Below are 27,121 nucleotides of genomic sequence, written 5' to 3'. Positions count from 1 at the left end.
TAGCTCCACCAAGTGATGGCTCTTCGCCAAGCAGACGCAATGCAAAAAAATTATTAAAAAAATCATTAAAAACTACAGTAGGCCTATGTCAGATCGAGCTTCAGAAGAAGCAAGCATGGGAACTAACTAATTAGTTAATTAATTTATAGCATTCGGTATATTCAGTAGGCTATTTAGTCAAGAATATGCACTGCAGTCAGTCAGTCAGTCAGTCAGTCAGGGCTAAGTAAAAACTATTATTGTTGGTTATTTTTAAACAAGCTATATTTTCTTTAGTTTGAATGTAGAGACAATTTACAATTTAGGCATAAGAGCTTGAATAAGATTAACAAGTTATTTTAAAACATGTCGATGCAAATGGGTAGCCTACTGCATATGTATATCATTTAAATTAAAGTGACATTTCAAATAAACACAAAAAAAAAGAGAATGAAAAAACAGATTTTTACATTACTTTTTTTTCATTATTTTTTATATAAAAAACCATAGGTATATAATACGGCATGGTAGGGCCCATAGGGGGGGAAATAACGGAATAAAAATACATGTTGTTTTGTTATACTTTTATCCCGCCCGCATAACGCCGCCTGGTGGACAAACCAATGCAACAGCGTGTCAAACGAAACGACCACATCATCCAGGACCAGCTATCTATCGCCGGGGTGGAAGAAGACTGCTGCTTCATCTCATCCTTTGTTACAGTCTGATTCCCTTCCCTCTGGAGAACACAATCTAAACATTCTTTGGACTAAGTTACTCTTCTTCTGTTTTTTCTCCCACTGGCCTTGTTTTCGCATCCTAGCAACAATGGCTGATCCTAAATATGCCAATTTGCCAGGAATCGTAAGTGGCTAACTCCTCCGGCTAACCGATTATAGCTTGCTACTAGCTAGCATGATTAGCATTGAAGCTAGCTAATGACAGGTTCTGTTTCCATGGTTAATTGATGCTTATTCTTGTGTTAATATTCGCCCACATATGACTATATTGCTGATTAAACTCATATTGCTAACGTCATGGTATGTTTCTTGTAATGTGGCAGCTTAGCAAAAAAGAATGGGCCGGGGCGTTGGCCAGGCTAAAAGACAAGCTAGCTGTCATTTCTATGTGATTCATAACAATAACAACATTGTAACTGTTCCAATAGGCCTTTAACGAGCCCGACGTCTACGAGACGGGAGACCTGCCAGAAGATGACCAAGCACAGTTTGAGTCGGTGAGATTTTATTTTGTTCTTCTGATATACACTGCCAGAACACTGCAGTGTAGCTAGCTATAGCCGGGATGTTGACGTTTCCATGTTGGTGTCACAGAATTTCATGTGTCATTAACGTGCCTGCATTATTTCTTGGCGAGAAATGCATAGAAAAAACAATGAGATAGCTTGTTATCACATGTCTCTGTGTTTACTGCTCTTTCTTTAGGCTAGATGAGATCCTAATTAATGTGCCATTGCCTTCAATTTAGTGTTTTCACACATATCGATTAGGTGACCTTTTCTTTTTGAGTAACTAACAGTGATATATTATTATTTGTTTTATACTTTATTTCCCAATATAAACTAGAAATGCACTCTTATCGAGCTGCCAACTTGCGCCATGCACACAACTAGGCCATAAATGGCCTACTTGGCCTACACGTAGAGCGTGCAAGTACTGCCCTCCCAACTTGAAACCTATCTTAGTTACGTCCACATCAACAACCAATAAGGGACCACCGAGGACACGCTTACATACCTAGGCTAATCAACTAATGATTCCCGAGCGCGGCACACACTGCGGCTCACCGCTCCAAGAGATGGGTCAAATGCGGTAACGTGTGACTAATTGTATGACTTTGACATAACCATTAACATTGAAACACATCTTAATTACGTTACCATCAACAGCCAATTAGGGACCACCGAGGACAGGCCTACATACACACGCAGCTGACCACAGTACTTGCTTGTGCAAGTAATAATTAGAAACTAAAATACTGAAGTTATTTGACTTTCATATATAGGGGTATAGCTAACTCATCGAATCTCTTAGTTACATCAATATTGTTCTTAGAAAATGGTTGGTTTGTGCCTTAAGATTATAAAGATCGCTTTGGGCATTTTGACTGCCAGGGACTTTCCCAGCCATTTCCCATGATCGCGGTGGTTTGACTCATATGGATACAAAGAATCAACGGACTGAGAGAAAACTCTAATGTTACTGCCGTCCAAATATTCCACATTTCTGAGACAGTTCATTTACAGTTGTGACGACACAAAGACAACTCCCTGACAATATCGCTGAGACAGTTTATTAGTGTGTTTGCCCTAACAGGGCAACTAGACTAATGACTATAGTACTTGGAACACTTTATTATTCTTTCTAGAGTAACCTTTTTTTGGAAACGCTACTCCTCCCACAGTTTGGGCGACACACACTTGAGCCATATGTCAAATCGACCGGCTTCATCGGTGTGCTTGTATTTTGCTAAGAGAAATGTTGTAGAGTTGAATTGATATTAATTATTAATTGCTGAATTAATTTCACCCATTCTTGGCATTATTCCGGTAGACTGTCTCCAGCCCTAGCGGTCGCTTTATCACCTTTAAGGCGTATTACTGGTAATATCTACGAGTTATTTCTGACTGCCAGTGAGAGCACGGGAGGGGTCTTGCTCTAGAGTCTAGATATATGCTCTATTAGAAATCAAAATAGGAAGGCCAGGTTGAAAGTTGTTAACATCAGCATGAGTCCAGAGGATGACCCAACATCCAACATTAGTGTTCAATATATTTAGCTTATATTGACTGACCAGCAGAATAAAATCTAATTGGCATTTTCCCTTCCATGTTCTATATTCTTCCTTCCCTTACCCTCGGTCCTTGTTTTGACTCTTCCCCACCCCTCTTGGGACCATAGTTTGTACAAGTAAGATTGGTTCTATTTTCCTCTCAGTGAGTTCACTGCGGTAAATTTGTTTTGCATGGGTTTTTAATCTTATATCCACTTCCCTGCCTCTTCTGATTGGGATGGAATGAAAATAGTTTGATGGGGTGCCCCTTTTTAATTATTTAGTTTGTATTCCAATTTCCTTCGTCAGTTACAATATTTCAATTTCTGTTGGAGTGCAAACGATTGATCCTTTTCCCATCTTTGATTTCAGTTGCTCTGTCCTGATTTTTGGTTTACTTGATTCTCTGGCTTATTTTCTCTATGGTATAAATAATGTTGACAGGCAAACTCCACCACATGACATTACCAGTTTATATTTCCTATATTAGGCTATTGGACTAGTACTTGATTGTGTGTGTGTGTGTGTGTGTGTGGGTGGTGGTGGTTTGCGCGCAACAGTGACAAGCAAAATTTAGCGGTTTGTGTTTTGCTCTCTAATAACTCTTTTCTTTACCTGCTATTACCGTATGTTCTAACAATTGCTTCCTTACTAACCCACTTACCATGCAGACTATAGGGACATTCAAAGTACATTTGGGTTCAGCACTTCTCTGGGTTTAAGCTAATCAGGGTGGCTTGCATGTTGTTTAACATGGCCCTTGCACTACAGTAGCCCGTTGATTCATTGATGCTTAGATTTTTGCCTAACAAATTAAATTTGCATTCTATCTACTGCACTGCCTCTCCTCCCCTCATTCATGAAGATTAGTTCCTAAACATTGAAGACGTGCAAATTCCAATGTTCAATATAATGTGTGCTGGAACAACACATACCTGTACTGTACAACGTACATACGACCAGAAAGGTCCACATACAAATACCTCCCATTTAGAGAAGTTTATTTAATGGAGTGGTGTTTTGAGCAACACAGGCTCTTCTTCAGACAAGTAGTCCCCAAGTGTTCCCACTGGTATCAACAGATTGTAAGTGAAGTCTGTTGAATGATCATCGACCACCCTGAGGGGGAAGAGAGAGAGAGTACTGGAAACATCATAGGCTATTTCCACAAATAGTGTCTCCAGTGCCTGCAGAAGCCACACTCGGTTACACAGCTTTCTTTCTTTATCTCCCCGACCCTGGCCTACTGCGCCTGCTGTATGCATGGCATGTGATAACCACATTAATCCGTGTTGTTTCTCTCTCTCTCTCCCTCTCTCTCTCTCTCTCTGTCTCTCTCTCTACTTTTTCTCTCCCTCTGTATTTTCCGTTGTTTTCTCTAACTCTCTTTGGAAACCCAAGGAGCTGGTAAGAGCCTGACTAACCCCCCCCCCCTCCCCTAACATCTGTCTTGTGTGTGCATGCTTTGTTGGTCTGTCTCATTTGTCCTTGTCTGTCCATGTGTCTGTCAGTATCCATGCTGTCTGTGTGTTTATACTAGTGGTGTTTTAATTCTACCCAACCTTCTACTAGTGACTAGTCCATCTTAATTGATTAACTGGGTGTTGTTGTGATAATAATCCACCGATTAGTCCCTTGGTTCCCTAAATGACTAATCGATGAGTCAGTGTGTGTAGAGGCTACTGATCTGAGACTAGCTTAATTTACCCACTTCACATTGTTAGCACACTAGTAATATTAGACTAGTCATACTTACATTGTCCATTTATACTAGGGCTGAGACAAATGCTTCAGAGCTTTGATGGTTGGTTTAAGATGCAGATACTAAATTCAGATTCAGGTAATTAAAAAATGGCCACTCTGCAGTCTGCATATATTGTAAATGTAAAGAATTGTCATGGCTTATACTATTTGAAGACAGTCAAAACGGGTTAGTCTTATTTCCATCAATAAGAGGTTACTTGTGTCCACTGACTCCACTCCACACAAAGCATTTATTGAGTTGGCAACGCCTGTGTCTGACTGTGTCTGCATTTCTACGCTAAAGTCGCACGCCACTGGGGCACTCCTCTTCGCAGCGCCCAAGCGTCGTGCTTCAGCGCTCTCGACCCCCAGCGTTCTTTGGTTTCCTGCATGGAACTGTTCAACTTTTGGAGAGATTGATCATCCTGGTTGTCTGACAACCTGAACCCAGTAATGTACGACGTTGAATCGTTATCACACGCAGCAGAAGTCCATGTTGACATTGTTTCAGCTAAGCTATTTGTGGTAAATAACACAGATGACAGGACATTTGAGCACAGTGATCGTTGATCAGTTCGGACGTTGCAGATGTCAATAAATGCTGTGTGCTGGTCTGTACTGGTCATGATATCCAAAGCTCTCAAGCGTATTTAATCCTACAGTATAAAGCAACCACATAACTCTCTCAGCTACGAACCAGGTTTCTGGGGCGGAATGGTAAAGCTCAGGCTGTCCTCGGCTCACATCTCTACCTTGGATTTGACTTGCTTTGATCAAGGCTTGCCTTAAGAGATACTCTTGTGTATGAGCTGAGAGGTGAGTGTATGCTTTTTGCATTGTTCTCTCTGATGTATCTTGACTCTTATTTCTTGATTTCATGAATGACAGGAGGAGCTCTGCAGTGACAGCGTGGAGAGGATTGTGGTCAACCCCAATGCAGCCTATGACAAGTTCAAAGACAAACATGTCGGCACCAAGGGACTTGGTCAGTTTATAATGAGTGACTATGAATACATGGACAAACGACTTGAAGGAAATGAAGAGGGGCAGTATAGAGAGGGTGTGCACATGACATCATCATCATACCCGGAAGATATGCGGGAACGCCTACTGAGTAGCAAAAAACTACTTTCTGGCATTGACAGCCCATACATCCAAACAGAAAAGTCTTATCTGATTGCATTAATCAACGTTAAACTCACTTTGCCAATGTATCTGCCATTCACTTTATGCATGTGCATACCCTCTATTGCATGCAGCAGGGATAGTTATTGTCAATAAGGTGCCGATATTTAATGGCACTGCTGCATCAAACATTTTGCAATGTGGAACGAAGTCAGTCTTGAATCTCAGACATACATTTATTATTGTCTCTCTGTCTATCCCATTCCTACAGACTTCTCAGACAGAATCAGCAGAAGCAAAAGAGTGGGTTATGAGTCGGGAGAATATGAAATTGTGAGTACATTCTGTGCACTCAATGTGATTGCTTGGTAATTCATTTTCAGTCACTTATAAGTTATGTGAACTCCCTCTGTCTGTGACGCTGTCAGATTTAGCCTCACTGTGGCTCCTTTCTCAGACTCTGTGGCATCCTGTCTTTGCTGTTGAATGATAACTGATGTTTCTTTCTCCTATCCTGTCTGCGTAGTTGGGTGAAGGTTGTGGAGTGAAGGAGACACCCCAGCAGAAGTATCAACGGCTAGTAAATGAGATCCAGGAACTCACTCAAGAAGTTGACACCATTCAGGTCAGCGGCGCATGCACACACACACACACACGCACACACACACACACACACACACACACACACACACACACGCGCACAGAGATTACTTGCCCCCTCAGTATAAGCAAGTTTGGGATGGAACATTTCAATTATCCAACAGTAATCTTGACATTTGTGTATGTCCAAATGTACATTGGAAATACCCAAACACCAACCAAAATTCAATAGTGTTCCACTTAGGCTGTTTTAACAGCTGGGCCAGTGTAGTTCTGCAAGTTTCCTTGAATCGTTCTGCACATTGCAACATTTTAAATATTTCTTTGCACTTAAGACCTGATCCCAATGCAGTCTGGTGGTGGTGGTGGTGGTGGTGGTATTATTATGTATGTACATGTGTGTCTCTCTAGATGTGTAATTGTGTATGCCAATATACAACAGGGTTGTAAACATGTTTGTCACTAAATTGAGCTTAATAAAAAAAACACAAGAAATTTAGATTTTCCTTTCAATTTGACTAACTTTGTTAGCAGTAAACAAACTGCCTCGCTGATATAATATGTTTGTACGCTGTCTTTATGTTGTGTTGTACATTGTTCTTATGTGTTTGATGTTGAACAGACTGTGAAACCGAATATCCCTAATGACTAGTAGTGACTAGCAAATGACTATGACTAGCAAACATGCGTATGGGCTGCCTGCTATACCTGCATGGCTGGTAATCATCAAAGAGAGAGAGAGAGAAGCCAATGGCGGTGTTGCTCTTTGGACCTGAATAAATTCTAGGTATGCCTTCCCTGTCTGCAGGCCATCACAAAGGAAAGCAATGCAGAGGAGCGCCTCACCCCAGTGGTCCTGGCACAGCAGGCGGCGCAGCTCAAACAGCAGCTGGTCTCATCCCACCTGGACTCACTGCTGGGACCCCAGGCCCACATCAACCTGGCTGACCCAGACGGAGCGCTGACCAGGTACATATGCTCTGGAGATTGATGGAGGGGTCGTGGGCGTTGATGCAGGGCACGGAGAGAGAGTTCAATCCTGGCTGGAACCTCTGGATCCGTCAGCCTGTCTCACAAGATGCCACTGGGCATGTAAATGGAGGCTGCAGGGAGAGAGGAGTGAAGTAAAAGAATGGAGATGAAGAGTGAATCCTACAGTGTCTCTGTTTGTACATTGAGGGTTAATGATGGGGATTATAGTTGGTTACTTTGCTTATCCACAGATGCTAAGTATGTTATTCAGATATGTATGTACGGTATGTTATGTTTGATGTCTCCCTGTTATCATAGTTACTTCGTGGCACTGATTTCTTGGCACATTATTATTTGTTCATTTATGGGCCATCCACATCAAGAACTATCCTTATAAGACGAAATATATAGTTTAAAAAAATTGTTCTAACTCAATTGGATGGCAGAGTCCACACTACAGCTACAAAGACCGCAATGGTGAACGATACACACTAGTTACAGTGCTTGTTGTGGACGGTCCATTGTAATTTATACAGTTTACGAGTGTCTGTTGCCTAAATTGGGACGAGAGAGAGAGCACTAAGTAGAGCACAGTCAGAGAGAGAGAGAGTGGGGTGAAATGTAGAAGTGGAGAGGAGGTGAAGTGAAGTCCCTGTCAGACTCATGCTGAGCAGTATGAAAGTGAGCAGGTAATGGATAAAAGGTCTGAAGAGGCAGAGCGAGAGGGAGAGAAAGCGAGGTAAACTGTTTTGTGAAACTGCAGAAACGCCTATGCTCTACAGAGTTCTCGCCTTCCTACTTTGTGTCTATTTTTCCATCCTTCCTTCCCCCTTTCTCCCGCTCTTCCTTGTCTTGGTCTCATTCCTTCCCTTTTTTTCTTCTTAATTCTTTGTCTCCCATGCTTCACATTCTTTTGCCTCTTCCTTCCACCCCTCCACCCTTAACCCAGGCGTCTGCTAACTCAGCTGGAAGCATCCAAGACTGGTCGCAGTAGTGCTTCAGGAGAGGGCAAGGCAGCAGCGGCCAAAGGCCCAGATGGAGTGGTTCTCTATGAGCTCCACAGCAGACCCGAGCAGGATAAATTCAATGAGTCTGCCAAGGTAAGCCAGAGAGCACATAGTGGACCGGCTAGGACTGTTTGTTATTTATTAGGAATGATTGTACTGACTGTACTATGAGTTACTGTCTCTCAGTGCAGTGAGCTTACAAATAAGCCACGGTGACACTTGGTGTTCATTATACTAGCTCAGTGTTTTTCAAAAGGGGGTAGAGTCTAAGGGAAGCACACACATCGCTGGGTGACATGATGAAGACCTGCTTGGTTTGAAAAATTGTCAAGCTTAATACATTTTCTACAGGGAGCTAGAACACGGTGTGCGGACTTCCCTTCCTTCTCAAAAGGAGCTACTACTCATAGTACTCCGAAAGTTTCCAATTTTTCATTTTCTTTTGTCTGATATTGGTCATGAACAATTTATCCCAAGTTCATTAAATCTGTTAAATCCGGAAACTAACATACACGTTTGAAAAACCTTTTATAATTATGCCATATGTGTTTTGGTCTGGGCCAATACAACCAATTCAATCAATATAATTTTATGTCAGCCACCTGCTAATAAAAACACGGGTTGCCGGCTAGCTCTGCATCATACTTCTTAATGGGTCAAAGAAAGGAAAGAATACAAATGTATAGATAAGTGAACAAAAAAGAAATACAAATGTGTGTCGGTATCAGGGCGTCTATTTTGTGCTTTGGATTCTCGGCTGAAAACAATATTTTAGTGGGAATGACTTACCCCTGTAAGTCTGAGAATTACTGCAGTAGCGTGTTGTGTTGGGGATGCTATTGTTGATGTCGGCCATGTGTTCCCTTCCTCCCTTCACTGCAGATGGCAGAGTTGGAGAAACGCCTGGCTGAGCTGGAGATAGCTGTTGGCTCAGGATCAGACAAACAGGTAGACGGTCTACTCTAGCCCCACACAAGCACACACATTCTCAGCCTCTTGCTCCCCCCCCCCCCCCAACACCATACAGTACTAGTACAGACACCCCGTGCTGCACAACACTCCAAACAGCCTCGAAGACACTTCTCCCCCTGAGTGCCATGCTGTGGAATTTCTAGCACTTACTTGTTTTCTTGGCTTTCCATTTACTTGACCTCTTTGTTGACTAGGGTTCATGCCGCTTACTCCAGTATTGCACACTTGAAGCTAGAAAGCCACTATATAAGAGCATATCCTGTCCTAAATTGTAAAAAAAAAAAAAAAAAAAAACCTTTCTAGTAAAGCCCACCTGATTGAGAACTGTTAATCTATAGGCAAAATAAAGAGATATAAACTAAATTCATGAACTGAAGTTATTGTATTTAACCATTTGAGCCAAGTTGAAAGTGTCATCAAAAAGTAAAATAATGACCCATTTATGTTGCACATTCAGACGTCTTGCTTCATACCGTTTTGAATATGAATGATTTACCTTTCAGGGTCCTCTGACTGCTGGTGTACAAGGGACTAGTTTGGTGGTGAGTCAACACATCAGCTTCCTCTCAATGCATTATTGCATTACTTTGTTGTGGGCTTTGTCGTGTGCCATAATTCCTAAAGCATATCTGCAACCCCGCAACCAGCTTGTAGATCAAGTGCGCAACACTATTCTACAAAGGTGTATTAATTTATGCATTACAGACACCATAGCTGTCTGCTTCTAGATCAATCAGAGTAGTGGTTGGTTATAATATCAAAGCACTACTAGGACCAATTCAATTCAAATATCGCAGTAATTTGACTTTGTTCTGTGACTTTGTGCATATACAAACTATACATGAATTATGACCTTTTGTATGCGTTTGTGTCAGGACACCATGGAGCTTCTGCAGGCGAGGGTCAGTGCACTGGACTCTGCCACTCTGGATCAGGTGGAAGCCAGGCTGCAGGTAACTCCCTTGGGGCACACAGCACTGTCAGGCTGGCATCCTGTCCTTGGCACATCAGGGTCATTTTTCAATCATTTCTGTCAAGAAAAACAACGCACACAAACACAACAGCAAATTACATGGCCATCCAGTGCTATCAGATATTGAAATTTCTGTCGTGTTGAAAATGTTTGACATTTCAATTTTCTTTTTACTTTTACCTATGACTTTCCCAAATAGGGATGCAAGGTTGAAAGTGATTAAATGCTTTATAAACATGGGAGAAGGAAAAAAAAGAAAGAAGAAAAAAAAGATAATCTTATGTGGTTTCCGCAGAACACAAACATCAGATTGATCCCAATCCTGAAGGACAGTTCTGCTCTTTTAGTTTTTCAACCAAACGTCGTCTTGTGATTTCTCTACAGAGTGTTCTTGGGAAGATGAATGAGATCGCCAAGCACAAGACAGCCATTGAGGACGCAGAGACACAAAGCAAGGTCGGTTGCCCTTGGAGATTTTAAAGGCTTTTGTCTGACAGTCCTAGAAGCATTACTCCAAACCAAAGGTCTGTGCTTTGGAATCTAGAGATAAATACCGCTCATTCTTATTGACACAGTTCATCTTCAGGATTCTCAGCCACAAAAAAGCATTTGTCGAAGCTTTGTGGCATTCATCGATTTGAGCAGGTGCATCGTGAATCTCAACAGAAACCCTGGCCCGTGTTGTGTTTGCAGGGAAGAATCACATTATTGATCAGTCCTTTAAAGAAATGTTCCAGCCTTGGGTTATTTAAATAACACATATTATTGCTTGCTTTTTGTCATTGCTGTTGTATGTGTGTGTGTGTGTCCCTCAGGTATCACAGCTGTATGACGTGGTACAGAAATGGGACGACATGGCCACCTCCTTACCTCAGATGGTGCAGAGGCTCACGGCTGTCAAGGACGTGCATGAGCAAGGTAACAACCACAGGACCAGCTCACAATGCATGCTCTCTCACTAACCAAAGTTACAACTATACTTTGACCACTTTTCACCATCTAAATCTTAACACGTCGCAACGCGTTGTGGGCTTGTGGATCTGCTATAGAATAGGGACGCTGGTGTGGTGAAAAGAACAATGTATGAGCGGGGAGATCAATATAGCACAATGCCTTCCCCTATATTATTGTCAATAGTTTGGCACTGAATTATGGGTCTGTGCTGCAGGTATTCTAAAAGATGTTACCGGTATATTGTTTCTGGTATATTCCAATGCCGTGATAAGGATCATATTGTGTTTTTATGTGAGCGGAAAGAACCTTTGGAATGACACCCTTGAGAGTTCAAGGAGAGAATGAATCTAGGTCAGAGAGAGTGTGGTGAGCGATGAACATAATAGGCAGAACCGTAGATCAGGTTGCATCTGGTCAGTAAAATAAAACCAGAACAAAACCATTGGATTAAACGGATTTGCATCCACAAAAAAAGATTGCAAATGAAAGAAATGTGATAATGTGATTCCGATGGGTAATAATGGAACAAAAGGCAAAATGTGAGGGTTCAAATTGAAGGCCATTAGACACCCAACTGCAGGGATGAATGAGATGCCTAGTGTTATACATCATATTATCTTTTTATTATTCACTGTAGCACATGGATGCATGGCCCTGGCATTAATGGGATTATTGAGAATGCATTTCCGCATGCTGTAAAGTGTAATTCATCATCTTATTTGTCAAACCTGTCAGAGTCTGCAGTAAGGCTTATTTGGTCAATGTGCTTTGGATTAGAGCAAGACCAACATATCGGATACAAGTTGTTGACTTGTATCTGCAATTACACGCTGCATTGCGAGCTTGTAGACATGCAGTTTAATAAAAAAATGTTAATTGTGTTTAAATGTAATTTACTTTTTAATTGATATTTTATTTGTTTGATTTATAAGGAAAAATGTGGATATACATAGTTTTGTCTATTGATGGTGTTAATTAAAAACATGTCTCACATGATGTGAAATATGTTAAAATGTAGTGTGAGGGCAGCCTAATGTATACAGGACGTGACAAAAATAATAGATCTACAAGCTAAGAATATGTTACACCGTGATTGTTGTTAGCTTGTAGATCTGTTGTTTTTGTAAAGTGATGCCTTCGCTTGAGTCTGTCATGTGGGCATTGAAAGCACACTGGAGCAAGAGCTTCATTAGCTGGAAAAGAGGTGAAATACTTTGAGAAAGCTATAGAGAAGTTTAGAAAATGTATGAACCCTGTTAATCAAATCCAAGTTTTCCCCCCTTTCTTCCCCTTTACAAAATATCAGTCAAAACATAATCTAATCTGTGTGTAGGACTCCACAATCGCGATCCGCATCAGACCCAAAAATCTGGCATTAATCGGGCTCAACTTTTGACTCTTATTTTTCTCCCTGTGGTCTTCTAGCTTTCAGGCATAAATGTGTTAATATTGTAGCTTTGAAATCTAAAACTTCATCTTATTCTCAGACCCTTCAATAGATTGTTATGCAAACTATAATTAAAAAAAATCCCCCCCCCCCCCTAAATTCACTAAATCCCACCCCTAAAAGCGATTGTCCAATGCCAATCCAAATAGTTTAGCAACGGTTGCTACGTATGAAGGTCAAGCTTTCTTCGCTGCTAACGTGCCTATTGGACAAGGATGGGTTGGGGAGGGACTTAGTGAAGGGCTAATTGACATGTAATGTGTGTGCACTCTAGCTATGCAGTTTGGCCAGCTGCTGACCCACCTGGACACCACTCAGCAGATGATCAACAACTCTCTAAAGGACAACGGCACATTGCTATCACAGGTATCTCGAGCTCCAGGCGATATTTAGTTAAATGTAAAGAAACAGTGACTTCACCCCCCAACAGACACACACACACACACTTGCACTCCCACCAACTGAGTTGTAAGTCCTCCTGACTCATAGCTGGGGTTCCCAAATTATTCAGGTTCCCAAATTATTCCCAAATTATTCAGGAGTAATTGGAATCCAGCATTAGCAGCTGCGCTATGCTGACTCTGCGGTCTCAAGTTTCTGCTGTGTAAGGTAGACTGGAAAAGCCAAGTAACACTGAGATGGATTAATCATCTTTAAAAGGCTAGATCTCACTTAGCCTCCAAGTCATTGTCATTAAGAAAAATAGTTTTTACAGGCTTGTATAACGGCCTACTTTACTGTTTAGTCTTCACACAGGTAATTAACAGGGTGATTATGATTACCGGTACTCCTGGCACCATGTCACCTTCTCTCCCTAGATGCTTATTGCTTTTACATTGGATGAAAGAATGGAGACCGACAAAGTTGGGTTGAGTCAGTTGAGAATACCCTCTGTAATAGCGAGAATTTTCACTGTGACCTTTATGCAGCCTTAAAATTATCCAATTGTGATTCTAGCATCATTAATTATTTTAATAATGTTGCACTCTCCTGTACAAAACAGGATTTGTACATTTCACATCCAGCCCTAAAACATTTTATATTCAGGTATTCAGCTGTTCTTGGTACAGTCTCCTCCTTTCCACTCTTGTTCTCCCCCTCTCTCTCACTATTTACACACAATGCGTCCTCCCTTGCCCCATCACACACCCTCTCCCCTTGCACACTTTATTTCCTGTCTTCTGAATGAAAAGAACTTCACATTACGTTTTCCAACCTCTGGCCCTGTCTTTCTTTACCTCCCATTTCCCCCTTTCGCCATAAATGATCTTCTTCCTCCACCTCTCCTCAAAACCACTTCCCTCCCTCATTCTCCTCGCAACTTTTTCCTCGGCTCTAACCACTTCCCTGCATACTTTTTTGGTTTGTCTAAACATCTTTACGTTACTCCCGCTTTCTCCAATAACCTCCTCCTTTCCCTCACCAGGTCCAAAACACCATGAAGGAGAACCTGGCAACGGTAGAAGAAAACTTTTCAGCTCTGGACCAAAGGATGCAGAAGCTGTCTAAATAAACCATCAGCAGAACTTGGAACGGTCCAGGAGAGTGGAGAACTTAGAAGGATATGAGGACAGAATGAGAGGGGGAGGGCTATCTCACTCTCTTTATTCAGTTCCTTCCTCTTTTACTCTGTTCCTCCTTCTCCGCCTTCTTTTGCAAAGCGGAATGTTAGAAAATTAAGGGGGGGACATACGCAATAGGAGGCATAATGACAAACTGAGACCAAATATTCTTGTCCGCTGTCCCCTCCCTGCACTTCATTTCTCTTGCAATGAAATATCTTATAATAGATCAACATTTGACTACTTGCCACTGTTTGCGGTTCCCAGTTTGCCCTTGTTGATTTAGACTGGGTTATTTTAATGATTATTATTAGTGTTATAAATAAATAGAGGTTGTCCGATATGAAATTGTCTAGGCCAATACTGATAGTTTGGAGAACAGGAAAGCCAAGTATATCAATTTATATTGTTAGCGCTTTAAGATTCTGATATCCATAATTAACCACATGAACCCTAGCATCCCTCTTCTGGAACTGTCATAACAGCCAAATGTTCGCAATAATAGCAGATGTATGAGCTCACAATGTGTCATAGCCCATTGTAAACTTGTAGATCTGCTATTTTCTGCGATTAGATTTGGTGTAGAGGCAAAAAAGGATGGAAGTAATATAGACGCCTGTGGGACCCCGGTCAATGAAGTATATAGGGTTTTAGTGGTTAACTCAAAGGCATTGATTACACTGTCTGTGCATGTGCCTTCATTCTAGACAGGCATGGCTTTTGTTTACCCTATTATACATCACAAGGACTTAGTGGTGCTTGAAATGTTAATTTATACATTCAAAATACAAATGGGAAACGAATTATTACACCAGATTAACATCTGTATCAACAATGTGCTTAATTAGCTATTGGAAAACAGCCTGACAGGATACATAATGCTAATATCGAGTCATTACGATTTAGTCTAGTGTATATCAGACTACCTCTAGTTATTATACACGATGATTTCTTTCATTCCCTTCATTTGGAACTACACACTAGTTTGAGGTATACAGTGTGCTTGGGTCATCTGAAATGATTCACGTGCCTGTTACGAGGGAATTTTCGACACGATAGATTAAGGACATGTTTTCAACCGTGCACAGATCATTTTAAATCCAACGTCTTGGTTTTGTGTCCGGAGTGAGTCACGGAAGGGATGCTTGTAAATATGCCTGTGTACCTTAAATGTGTCTTCATGCTCAGTCGCCTGTAACTATTATTATTATGACTGAGACCAAACGCCACAGACAAACTTTTAACCTGCTCTGTCATTGCCTACAAATGGACTGTATTGTACATCTGTGGTCAAGGAAACTGAACAATAAATCAGTGCTACTGTATAAGCCAGACTCTCACTCTCCCATGAATGAAACAAGTTTGTCATTAAATCATGTGACTTTTTTTGTACACATCAGCAAAAAGAAGAAAAGAAACTGCCACAACATTTACAGTACAACACAACTCAAACTGAAAAAGGAATTATAAAAAAAGGCAATAGAGTACAATGTTTCTAGTTCAGATACTGCTTAAGATTTGAACTCTCTCTTACTACTGCAAAAATGCTAATTTCTGTTTAAGCCGTACTTATGGTTATGGCATATTTCACTTTCAAATAAACATTAAAAAAATACATAAATGTTAATAGGAAAATCATGGCCCCCTCACCCTTTAGAAGAACATTATAATGCGTGAGAGGCTGTGATTTTTTCCATTACTTTTTTAATTTGTTTTATATTTGTAATGTTCACTTTCAAACGGCAACAAAAAAATATATATTGGCAGTATGAGGCACATCTTAATGTGCTTACTCCAATTTGGTCATTTGTTGTTGGAAGTCTTGTATACAGTGTTGTATACAACTTTAAATCAAACAATGTTTAGCATTACATCACTTATTTTAAGTTTCCTTATTTCCTTTCCTTTTCTTGTGCATTTGCTGGTGTGTCTAATCTGCCTGTGCATCACAAAGAAAGAATCAAGACAAAACAAATGTTTGGCAGTACTTGGATATAACCATTAGATGGCAGCATTGCACCTTTTAACCTCACATATTGAGTAGTAGATTGTTATTCATCAGTTATTGTTTTTAGTTGCCGAGTACACTACACTCCACAACCATACAGTTGTATAATTTAATAAATATCCAAATACATTAAACTCCTAAAATTACAATTCATTGTAGATGACCATATATGCATTGTGATTAATTCATATTGAATAATTATGTAATTTATGTGCTTTGAGGCTGAATTTAGAAAATCTATCATGGCTGTCTAAACAGAAATGGGGACTGTTTTTTTTCTTTTGCTTTATTGAGCCCTTGCCAGATCAGATATGTAAGCCATCTGGTTCAACAGGTAGGCCTAATATCAAATATCTACAGTTCATACAGAGAGGGAGCAACATTTCAGCAGTTATGTCAGACAGATGGTCAAATAGCAGCCATCAATATTACCCCCCCACATTTGAAGTATCTGTAACATGCTTGGATCTACACATAAGAATTGTGAGAATGTGTTGTCAATCGCATAAAACTAATAAATACTTTACTGTTAATGGTATTAAATACTTGCTAAATTTCCAGAACCCACAATGACACCAAAATAAACTAAAATGGCATTAAAAAACATCCCCCAGGGTTTTGCGACAAAGCCGGACATCAGATGTAGGCATGAAATCAAGCGCTGAGTCATCGAGTCATGCCATGACCCCTCAATTAACTTCTTAAAGACCCCCCCCAGAGGCAGATGAATGGCTGACTGGCAGGTGTAGTGAAGCGTTTACTTGTAAGCACACATTTTAAAATATAAAACATCAGTAGAATATCATAGTTAACACACTACTCCTTTTGTTCGTGGCTGCCAGCCAGACACAGTCAGGGAGACAAAGGTCTGGTTCTGAGATTAGCTTGGCCGAGTCAAGGGGACACACCACTATTGCTGACCCTGCACTTTACAATCCTGTCCACTGTCCATGTAACCATATTAACACTGGCTACTGGGCATGTCTATGAACACATTTTCAAAAACGTTCAAAACATTTTAAAATGTGAAAATAGCAGATCTGCTGTTTTTGTTCTTCTTTTATTCGTTGAACAATACAGTAAATAGGGGTGTGCGACCTTTTTGGCACAAAAATGTTTGCCAAAGCTAGCATGATAACCTAGTCCTAGACAGTGAATGTTATATTATTACAGGAAAAATATAATATAATAAATAGAATGATAGAATAAGTCGAATAATAAAACCTAACAAAGTGTGAGTCAATCATTTATTATAAATAATAAAAGTAAGATCAATTCTGACTAGTAAGTAAGTAAAGTAATCTGACCAACTGGTAGATCAAAAAGATCCCCTGATAAAGGGCTTAAGTGATTAAATTAACACAGGATTTTGCTGTGGTTATATCAGTTCCCTCTGCAACAGCTACGGCATACCATGTACTGAGTAGTGCTAAAGTGTAACGATATTACACAGCACTGGGAATCTAGCCAAGAGCCAAATCACACAGACATTAAAAGGCCACAGATATAAGTTCAGGGGAGAATAAGGGCATGTACAGCATAGATCTAAACATGCCTTTACATTACACCTTTCATGAGTGTCTCTGACCTGGTCAGCGGGGACAGTGGCAGAAGCACCTTGTACAGCAGCCAGCTTGACTACGACAGATAGTTATATCCATGCAGGCTCTTTTGCTTGAACGGGGAATACCCCAGATGAGCTCAGAGATATTCTGTGTTTACAGTATGATCATGTCTGTCTATTTTGGTGGTTTAAACTGGACAGCCCCTAGTCCTCCAAATGTCAGAAGGCCACATGTTTCACAGTATCTGACCGGGACTTGCCACAAGGTCATTATAAATATAAACCACCAAATATTCAACTCCTAATTTATTAACCTAAACCAGTGTCCACTTAGAAATTAATTTCAGGATGCAAAGTCAAACATGAGATTGAGTAAGTGAAATTCAAAATAAGTAAATTCAAGTCAAAATAAGCTTACGTTATTGACTCCTAACTAGAAATTGTTCTACTGAGTTGTATCAGCATTTTACACTGAATTCATGACTTTGACTGCTTGTGTGATGTCGGTGTTACTATGTACGTGTACCACCTAACCACCAAAACACACCCATGTTTGTCAGCCAAACAGGAATCCCCCCTTCTTGTCCTCTGACTGTCCCTCACACCTCACCTCTGCCTCCCCAACACCCAACTCCACACTCAGACAGGGGGCGGCAGTGGTTCCCAGCTCAAACCCAGGCTCCCCCACAGTGTCGAAGTGTCCTTGAGCAAGACTCTGAACCCCTAATTGCTCCTGATGTGCTGGTTGGTGTGTGTGTGTGTGTGTGTGTGTGTGTGTGTGTGTGTGTGTGTGTGTGTGTGTGTGTGTGTGTGTGTGTGTGTGTGTGTGTGTGTGTGTGTGTGTGTAATGCACAATCCCTGTAAAGCGCCTTGGATAAAGGCGCTAGAAATGCACCATTTACCATTTACCACAGGAATACTTGGCTGCAGCGAGGAAACTGAGGTGTCTTATTTTCAGGTATAGGGAAACCGCTTGGAGGGTGAAGGTAGAACCTGGAATATATCAATTCTCTCATTTAGTTTTTTGCCTATTTTATTTTTCTTTAGACAGATTTTCAATTATTTAAAATGGCAATTAATTTACTGTCTTAAATTTGGGATAAACTGTTTACGCCGTTTACGGTATGTTGTTACTCTGAGGCCAAGTAATCAATATATAATTTACAAAACTAATGCCATACTATAGTGATTTCAAACTAAAGAGTGGATTACTGGATTATGATGTTGATTACTAATTTATGCAATAACTTGATCGGATTACAAATTAAAACCAACATTCACAACCTTAACAACAACAACAACAACGACGACAACAAGTGAGGTCAGATTAAGTTCAGAACAAGGACAAAGAAGAGGTCCTGTATCTCCCATTATGGCAGGTTTCCTCAATGGCCCTGGACAGGTGAGGTGCTTGTCACAACGAGAGAGAGAGAGCGGAGGCAGAAGTTAGGAGGGTGGATACGGTTGTGGGGCAGACTGAGGACGAGGAGCGAATGAACGAAGGGAAGAGGGCGAAGAAGGGGGTGAGGCGAGAGAGAAGGAGAGGGAGGGACAGGAGGTGTAGAAGGGTTAACAGACTAATAAGATTAAGCATCTCCCGAAGCGCCAAACATAACAACAAGTGGATATGGCATGTAACTGTTAAAACAGTATTTCAAGAAGTATATGATTTGGTGGTTAGCCATAACACGCCATAACACGCCATAACACACACACACACACACACACACGCACACACACACACACACACACACACACTGAAATAAATGTAAACGTGTGTGAAAGGAGTGCATCGCTGCATACAAGTCAGAAAAAAAAGTCAGTGGGAGACAGATTTGCATAATTGTCCTCAACAGATTTGAGAAAATTTGAAATTAGACCACGGCGCACAAAAGCATTATGCCACAATATTGTTGACATAACTGCACACATGTTGGCAAATTCAAAAAACTAAATGATCAATAGCATTTCATGACTAAAGTACAATTAATGTGCATGGGAAAATGTCTCCCACAGAACCTCCCAAAATGTAGATTCCATCTCACAAAATGAGAGCCCAGTTTTAAAACTCCTCAGACAGATGTGGAGGGGGCTGTGGAGGGGGCCTTAGCTACCCTAAGGTTACCAGGAACCTTAGGGTAGCTAGGGTCCGACAGGACCAGGGGAAACGCATATGCACTAACACTAACAGTGCATCATCACGATTATATCAACAGCTGTATCACTTGGTCTTGGGTGAATGGTGATACAGGGGAAAGATTCCGACAGCTGGTACAATGTGTGTGTGTGTGTGTGTGTGTGTGTGTGTGTGTGTGTGTGTGTGTGTGTGTATTTGGGCAGGGCATGGGGGCTTTGACCAAGGGCACAGGACATTAAAAGGAAGAGCTGTTAGTTGTAGGAAGTTCTCCAGTGTTATTCTGCCTGAAAAACAAAAGCAAACAATAGCATGCAGTTGGTTTACAGTAAGCAGTACCAGTAATGACACTAAACAGCGATTAAATGTTTATATTTTGGTTACAAATTCGTCCACTACACTCACACCCATTCCGAATCAGCGGCACTGCGGCAAAGCGCACACACAACTCTGACTGTTCTCTAAATGGTAATCAATGTCTTTTTTTTTTTTCTTTCTTTTTTTTAAATAAATATTTAAGCCATAACTAGGCTGGCAACATTAATTTAGAGAAAAGGATTCAAGATTGTGTTACTTCAACTGTGTCATTGTGTATGATGCAAGAGCATCAGTGGCTCTGTTACAAAGATCAATGGGTGTACGAATGATAGCAAAGACAGAGCACTTGTTTACATTCTGTCAGTGGAGTTTTTGACCCCAATCAACTAAGAAAGTGATACAAAGACAAAAAGATACAACTCAGCATCGTGTGTTATTGTCTTATCACTTTGAGAATTACCTTATCGGTTGTTTTTTATATGCATTATCTCAATAAGAGCATCAATTATATTATAAAACAACAACTGGACCATCAGGGACCATGATCATAATCACACATTAAAACCACTACACACAGCCACGGCAACCTACTTCGGCTGGTTGTAAACAATGCTTTATAATGAATACAAGGCAGACGACGGGAGTGGGACTGGCAAAATAAACAGACAGAGGGGTGGTGTTGGGTGGGGTGCTGGTGGGGGGGTAGAGAAAGTATGCTGCTGCTGAACTACTCAGCAACAGACCCTCAAGTAGTGACGCGTTGACGGTGCTTCCTTCAGCAGGGTCCTAGAGACAGTGTTTAAGGTTTCTATTCGCTACTTGCGCTGTTGCTATGTAGGCTGAGGAGCGCATGTTTGAGCACCGTGCATTTAAAAAACACTTGTGTGCTGAGTTTGGGATTAGGACGCAAGTGTCAAAAAGGGTTACCGCGAGATTAAAAAGTCTGTAATGAAAAGAGCGGCCAAGATCTAAAAAGTAAAAGAAAGGAAAGAAAAAAAGTGTTATTTTTTCATGTTTAATCGTGGATATATATATATATAAAAAAGTTAAAATTATACAAAAGAAAATAAAGATCTCATGGTTCTAAATAAACAAAAACTACGCCATGAAATGAAAAAAGTTTTGATCCCAGGCTAATTAGAATGACTGTTTCATCATCAACACTGAATGAATTGATAAGAAAGCATCAGAATAGCGGAGTGTTGATGATGGAAAGGAAACACCCCGCTTGAAGTTGCGCTTTGATATCTCTGTATGTCTGAGGACTGAGGGTAATTATAATGCCGTCGTCGCCTTGTTTTTGTAAAGGGGTGCATAAATAAACCACAAATAAATGATAGGGCTAATTGTCCCCTTGGCAATAGGTTATATGGTCCGTTTAAAAGCATTTCTTTTTTTATTTACAAGGCCAGGCTACATTTTAAACAAATTAACCGGTGAGCTGACTTTTTTCATTGCCAAGGCCAACATTGAGATAGGCTAGTACACATAGGCTACACTTGACGTGAAAACAGGTGTATAAAACGCAAATGGAAATATTTGTATGTAATAAAATGTAATAATGTAATAATTATTACATTTAATAATAATTTTCAGAGCTAGGCTAATTGGAATGTGTATTTAACTTTCTTGCAATAATACAATTATGTATTCAAGAAAATGTATTGTAGGTCGATCTGCCTACAAATGGAACAAACATTTCTTCGACATAATAAGAAATCCATGCATATAAAGTATTATTTTTAGATTTTTTTTCTCCCCCCTTTCTTTTTTTCTTTTTTGTTAGAGCCAATACTGTTTAATAAAACATGTTCTGATTCTGCTGGTGTTATCCCCGACTAGAAATTGGTTGCCAAGCATTGCATCATTCCTTTCATGTGACTCCCATACGCCCCAAATTCGTCCTGGCCGTCTTATGACTGCATCACATTGACTGGCCATACAAACTACACGACTACAACAGTACAACCACTAGCACGGCCCACGGGCCCGCCTCCTCACCCGAGCGCGCTCGCCCATTGGATGTCACCAAGCAAAAGATCTCGCCTCCGCGCCTGCGATTGGAGCGTCGGCGCGCCAGTTTGCAGTCACTTCCACGACGCTCAAGTTAGGTTGTGAGTTGGATCTGCCTTCCCACAGAGTTCGGTTGGCCGCCCCCTTATATAAAGACGGCCGGGAGTTTCCGAAAAATCACATTCAGCCACAAAGACTGAACAATGGTTAACATGAGCTATCACCAATCCTTACTAAAATATTACCTACATTCTCCGAATCATAGACAGTCGAGAAGGCGAACGAATAAAAGAAAAAGGGTAAGTGGAAATATTTTATAGTGTCATTTCTGTGACGGCTGTCAAGTGTTTTGTGGGACTCTGGAGAGTTTTGCTCTTTTTCCTGTGAAGCGCTCTGGGAGGCGCTGCCTCGCTGTGCATTAGGAAAAGTATGTTCATGTTTTGGCACCTGTCCCACGTCCATTTTTAGAATACAGTTGTCCACATCACTCATGTGTGTACAGTACAGTGTGTGTTTCATACCTTTTGTCTCTCTGGGCTGCGCGTCTGCTCTGCTGACGGATAGTTGCCAAGCCACGAGTTTGGAGAAGTTTGGAGACGCTTTTTTCGTGCAGCCAGCCAGCCAGTTCAGCTGCAGCTCTCGCGCACGCACACACGTCAACGTTAATTGTGACATGATGTCATTGTAATGACATATGCCTTGCCTTGCCACTTTAGAGTGATTAGTGTTAATTATTGGTAATTTAAACCACAATTGCCAGTAACAAGTTTTAATTTGATCTAGATTATTTGGTAGGTTGACCCCGAGCACAAGGAGGAAGACAACTACTTTGTTTTCATTGTGGAATTCCTGACACGTTTTGCAAACCAGTTTCACTCAATACATATTGTTTGTTCTTTTCATTATAGTATGAACTATGAACGCTGCCTTTTGTTTCGCCCATCTCCTGATTCTCCTCCTACTGCTGGACTTCGGTTCCATGACGTAATTGTCTTGGCTAAAGCCGGATTTATACGCCGCGGTACGACGGTGTTGCTTGCCGAAAATAACAGATCTACAAAGCCTATGCAGGCGCAGATGATCTGTTGTTTTTCGCCAAGCAACACGCCCCTCGCGCGATGGAGTATAAACAGTGGACATGAACTCAAGCCACCTCTGACAGTCATATGAATTACACATTTACAAATGATTTAATTATTGAGATTATTTTATGTCATGTGAAGAAGTGGTGCACCTGGAGACTTTAATATACGTGATGTAGTAAAAAAATATTTGATATTGATATTGATATTTAATATCAACAAGACAACTATGCCAACAAGTCAATGCTTTGTGTGCTTTTGTTTTATCCTGTAATGTCTCGTTGTTTTTCAGGACCATTGTCTTACAACAGGTTGGCTTCATTTAAATGATTTAATACAGTGTGCAAAGGAAGCAATCGATCATTTAAACTGACATTAACGAATCCGATTGATCGGACAGAGCCGGATGCATCAGCATCTAGATTTTTACTCCATGCTTTGGGCGACTTGTTTATCGATCCTGTGTGTGTGTGTGTGTGTGTGTGTGTGTGTGTGTGTGTGTGTAATTGTAGAAAGCAGGGGGCGCAGTAGAGAACATTCCTCCTTTGTTTACATGAAACATCAATGACCTGATTTCTTTTTCATCTCCATACCCATTTATCATATGGGTATGGAGTACTGAGTTACATTTTATATTATCTCCACTGAATTGCCAGTTTTTAAATTACCTTTTTCCAGCTGAGGCTTGTGCTGTATTTGTGCAAATCATCATTTTAATTATGAAATCTCAGCAAATTTCAGAGTCATATCACACGAATAATATTTTGATTAAAAAACAGTTTGTTAATTTAATGATGTATTTTTCTGTTTTCTAGAATTGTTGGGACAAATTATCTCCAACAACAATTTGGCAGACTTGATTAAGAGACTTTCTGAAGGTGAATTGCTTTTCTTATTCAAAAACCTTTCCATTCTGTTACATGCATTCAACCTTTACTTAATCTATTCCTTTTCAACTTGAAAAATGTTTTATAATAACTGATATCAGCATTGTGTGCATGCTCTTTTTGTTCATTTGTAATTCTGTTATCAGCTATATTAGTGGTGTGCAGTACAGTCAGTTGCTCACTTAGTGTCACTGTTCTGCCATTTCACAAACAAGCGGATCACACACACACACACACACTACTATTCTTTACTTCCAGCTTGAGGTTTCTTCCTTTAAAGTTAAAGAACTATCCAGGAATAAGGCCGTTCACAGTATTCTCACCCCTACACATACAATGATTAATCACCACACCATATACAACCCTACACGTAGCCGCCGTACAGGAGATATACTGAACAAGGTGGAGTATAATAATGATATGTCAATCAACTAATATGATGACGCTCTCATCCCTCCCTCCCTCCCTCTCCGATCTTTCTCTCTCTCTCTCTCTCTCTCTCTCTCACTCAACCACTCTGGTTTACCGACGCCCACCCGCCCACTCAGGTCCAGTGTGAACCGTGTGGCCGTGTATCTGTGCGTTGTGACTGAGTGGCGAGATGACTGCCGAGTGGCTACACCTGCCCCCGCCGTACCCTCCTGGCGTGGGGCCGTTGTGTGGTGCAGAGTTAGAGGCGTGGTATGAGGACCTGCAGGATATTCTGGGCTCCGACGCGGGTGGGGCAAAGCTTACGCGGGCCCCCCCATGCACCGAGGTCAGTAGTTTGGTTGAGTGGCCAACGCGTCGTCAAACCTTTTATGATGCATTTCATCTTTTGATTTTGTCCTGCATGACTTAAAATCTGCTTTTTAACTTTCTTTTTTTTTTTTTACGGTGAAGAAGAAATAATTGCTATGTGTGACGTTTATGTGACATTTAACGTGACATTTTGAAACGGCTTCGTTTTTTATATTTTATTCTTTTTCCATGTATCTCGTTTGTAGAAAGAACCGGAGTTCCTGGACGTGCTGGAGAGTTGTTCTCTGACGTGGCTAACGGACGGCGGCCAGACGTGGGGCGAGGGCGTCCAGAGGGTGACGGAGGAGGTCCGCAGCACCCAGCCTCACCATCACAACTCCTCCTCGTCTTCCTCCTCATCCTCCTCTTCGAGTCCGGCCGCCAGTGAGGAGAGGCAGGCAGAGGGCGAGAGCAGGAGAGAGGGTGACGGTTCTGGAGGAGGCAGTGGTGATCTGCTGCCACCCGAGTTCTTCGAGTTGCTGAGCGAGGGAGGCGTGGGGACGGTGGACGCGAACGGAGTGGTCGTCAGTGGCGCTTATCATCATCATCATCCTCACCACCACCAGCAGCACCCTCAACACCACCACCAGCTCACCCAGCCGGCGTCTCCCTCGGCCAGCGAGGAGGAGCTGCCCTACGTTCCCGGTTCTCCCTCCAGCTCCTCGTCCGCCTCCCAGTCTCCGTCTCGGGTCTGCTCGTCGCCCTCCTCGCCCGCGTCCTCTCCCTCCGCCTACCCGTCCTCCCGCCTGGGGAAGCGCAAGAGGAGCACGAGCGGCAGCGGAGCCGCCCTGTCCTCGTTTGCCTCCTCCGGGGCGCGCTCCTCCTCGTCGCCCTCGTCCAACAAGAAGAGCCGGAAGGAGAGGGAGCAGGAGAACGAGAGGAAGGTGCAGGAGTTGACCGAGCAGAACGAGCGTCTGAAATCTGAGATCGACAGGCTCGGGGAGGAGGTACAGAGGACGCGCCGAGCCTTGATTGAGAGACTAGTCAATACCAGGAAATGAGGAGTGTGGATGGAGGAAGGAGCGCTGAGAGAAAGAGAGGACATGTCCTAAAGAATTGGTACCGGCAGTGATGGGGGTGGAGGTGGAACATGGTGGCCATGAAATGCCTCTGTAGGAGTGATGCATAACCAAAAAAGTTTTGTAGGTTTTTTGTTTTCCTGACACAGGAGAAGCCAGATAATTCAGAGCAGAAAAGTGATAGAGGTTGAGAGAATGAAGAAAGGAACGATGAAAGTCAAGACAAGAAAAGCCACAGCGACAAGGAGCTGCAGCGGCATTGCAGCAAGCGTAACGGAAAGATACAATGCATGTAAAGGCAAACGGAAGAAAGGAAAGCTTGGAGGGCAAATCAAACGATGCCTCTGATGAGCGGTTTTTAAAATGTAATATTTTAGAATCCAGTTGAAGAACAAAAGCATTGCCAATAATGGGGTTTGGACTTTCAGTGATTTGAACATAAGGCAGAAAGGAAAGTTGACCTGAACGTAGAAAGAGCATTTCATCGTCACCCTTCCATCCCACCCACCATCTTGCACTAAATTATAATAATCCTGTTGGCTTGATGTTTAAGGGCTGCAAATGGCTACTTGGCTAGCAGTGATTTCTTGCCCCCCAATTCATGGTGAAGGAGCTCAGGAAAAAAAAGTTTTGAAAGTGCCCAGTACAGTGAGTGCGAGTATGAAAGAATGACCTACTTCAGGAGCGAAATGACAATTTCTTAGCGTTCTTTTTGTATAACTCGTGGCTTGTGTTATGTGCTTTTAGAGATGACTAGAACCCGCCTATTCTTTCTATGCTGACCTTTTTCTATCAAATTGAATCTTTGCAGTAGAATTATATATTCAATATCTACTGTTCTATTCTGATACTATTTTTATATAATCCTGTATTATATTCAGTTGTACTGTAATAGCCAGTACTGTAACATATCAATGTATATCCTGTAGTCCTAAAGCATTACTTTGTCCTTCTGTACAAAGAAATGTGTGAACCATACAGTAGGAGAACTTGCATGGCCTTTTCCCATCAATTGCATAAACATTGTATTTAACCATTACTTTTGTTATTTACTGTACAGTAGTTCTCAAATTTGCAATAAAAAAAAATTGAGAAATGATCCGTTTCTTGCAATGCTTATTTGATTGCTGCTTGTATATAAATGAAGACATTTGTGAGTGGGGAAAAAAGGTTCAACTCAAATTCAGAA

At 41.4% G+C, this 27,121-nt stretch overlaps 2 protein-coding genes across 2 annotated transcripts; both read left to right on the top strand.

Annotated features, from left to right (window-relative positions):
- The first annotated feature begins 640 nt into the window (after positions 1 to 640).
- dctn2 (dynactin 2 (p50)) lies at positions 641 to 15,455 on the top strand. Its single transcript, XM_080775814.1, has 14 exons — positions 641 to 843; positions 1,148 to 1,216; positions 5,404 to 5,500; positions 5,912 to 5,973; positions 6,167 to 6,265; positions 7,049 to 7,209; positions 8,162 to 8,312; positions 9,102 to 9,167; positions 9,695 to 9,733; positions 10,067 to 10,144; positions 10,549 to 10,620; positions 10,980 to 11,082; positions 12,840 to 12,931; positions 13,992 to 15,455. Exons 1-14 carry the CDS (start codon positions 808 to 810, stop codon positions 14,076 to 14,078), a joined length of 1,212 nt encoding a protein of 403 aa, XP_080631940.1. The 5' UTR covers positions 641 to 807; the 3' UTR covers positions 14,079 to 15,455.
- Positions 15,456 to 22,325: 6,870 nt separating this feature from the next.
- Positions 22,326 to 27,019, top strand: ddit3 (DNA-damage-inducible transcript 3). Its single transcript, XM_080782591.1, has 4 exons — positions 22,326 to 22,463; positions 24,062 to 24,124; positions 24,682 to 24,890; positions 25,120 to 27,019. The coding sequence occupies exons 3-4, from the start codon at positions 24,735 to 24,737 to the stop codon at positions 25,912 to 25,914; spliced, it is 951 nt and encodes a 316-aa protein (XP_080638717.1). The 5' UTR covers positions 22,326 to 22,463; positions 24,062 to 24,124; positions 24,682 to 24,734; the 3' UTR covers positions 25,915 to 27,019.
- The last annotated feature ends 102 nt before the right edge of the window (positions 27,020 to 27,121 follow it).

The sequence above is a fragment of the Protomyctophum bolini genome (assembly GCF_963924005.1).
Source record: "Protomyctophum bolini genome assembly, chromosome: 2".
NCBI lineage: Eukaryota > Metazoa > Chordata > Actinopteri > Myctophiformes > Myctophidae > Protomyctophum > Protomyctophum bolini.
This window is presented reverse-complemented; position numbering and strand designations above follow the sequence as displayed.

Coding starts and splice junctions, on each gene's coding strand:
- dctn2 (XM_080775814.1), top strand. CDS start 808: ATGGCTGATCCTAAATATGCCAATTTGCCAGGAATC. Junction 5,974..6,166: donor AGTCGGGAGAATATGAAATT/GTGAGTACATTC, acceptor CTGTCTGCGTAG/TTGGGTGAAGGTTGTGGAGT. Junction 11,083..12,839: donor CAAGGACGTGCATGAGCAAG/GTAACAACCACA, acceptor TGTGCACTCTAG/CTATGCAGTTTGGCCAGCTG.
- ddit3 (XM_080782591.1), top strand. CDS start 24,735: ATGACTGCCGAGTGGCTACACCTGCCCCCGCCGTACCCTCCTGGCGTG. Junction 24,891..25,119: donor GGGCCCCCCCATGCACCGAG/GTCAGTAGTTTG, acceptor TCTCGTTTGTAG/AAAGAACCGGAGTTCCTGGA.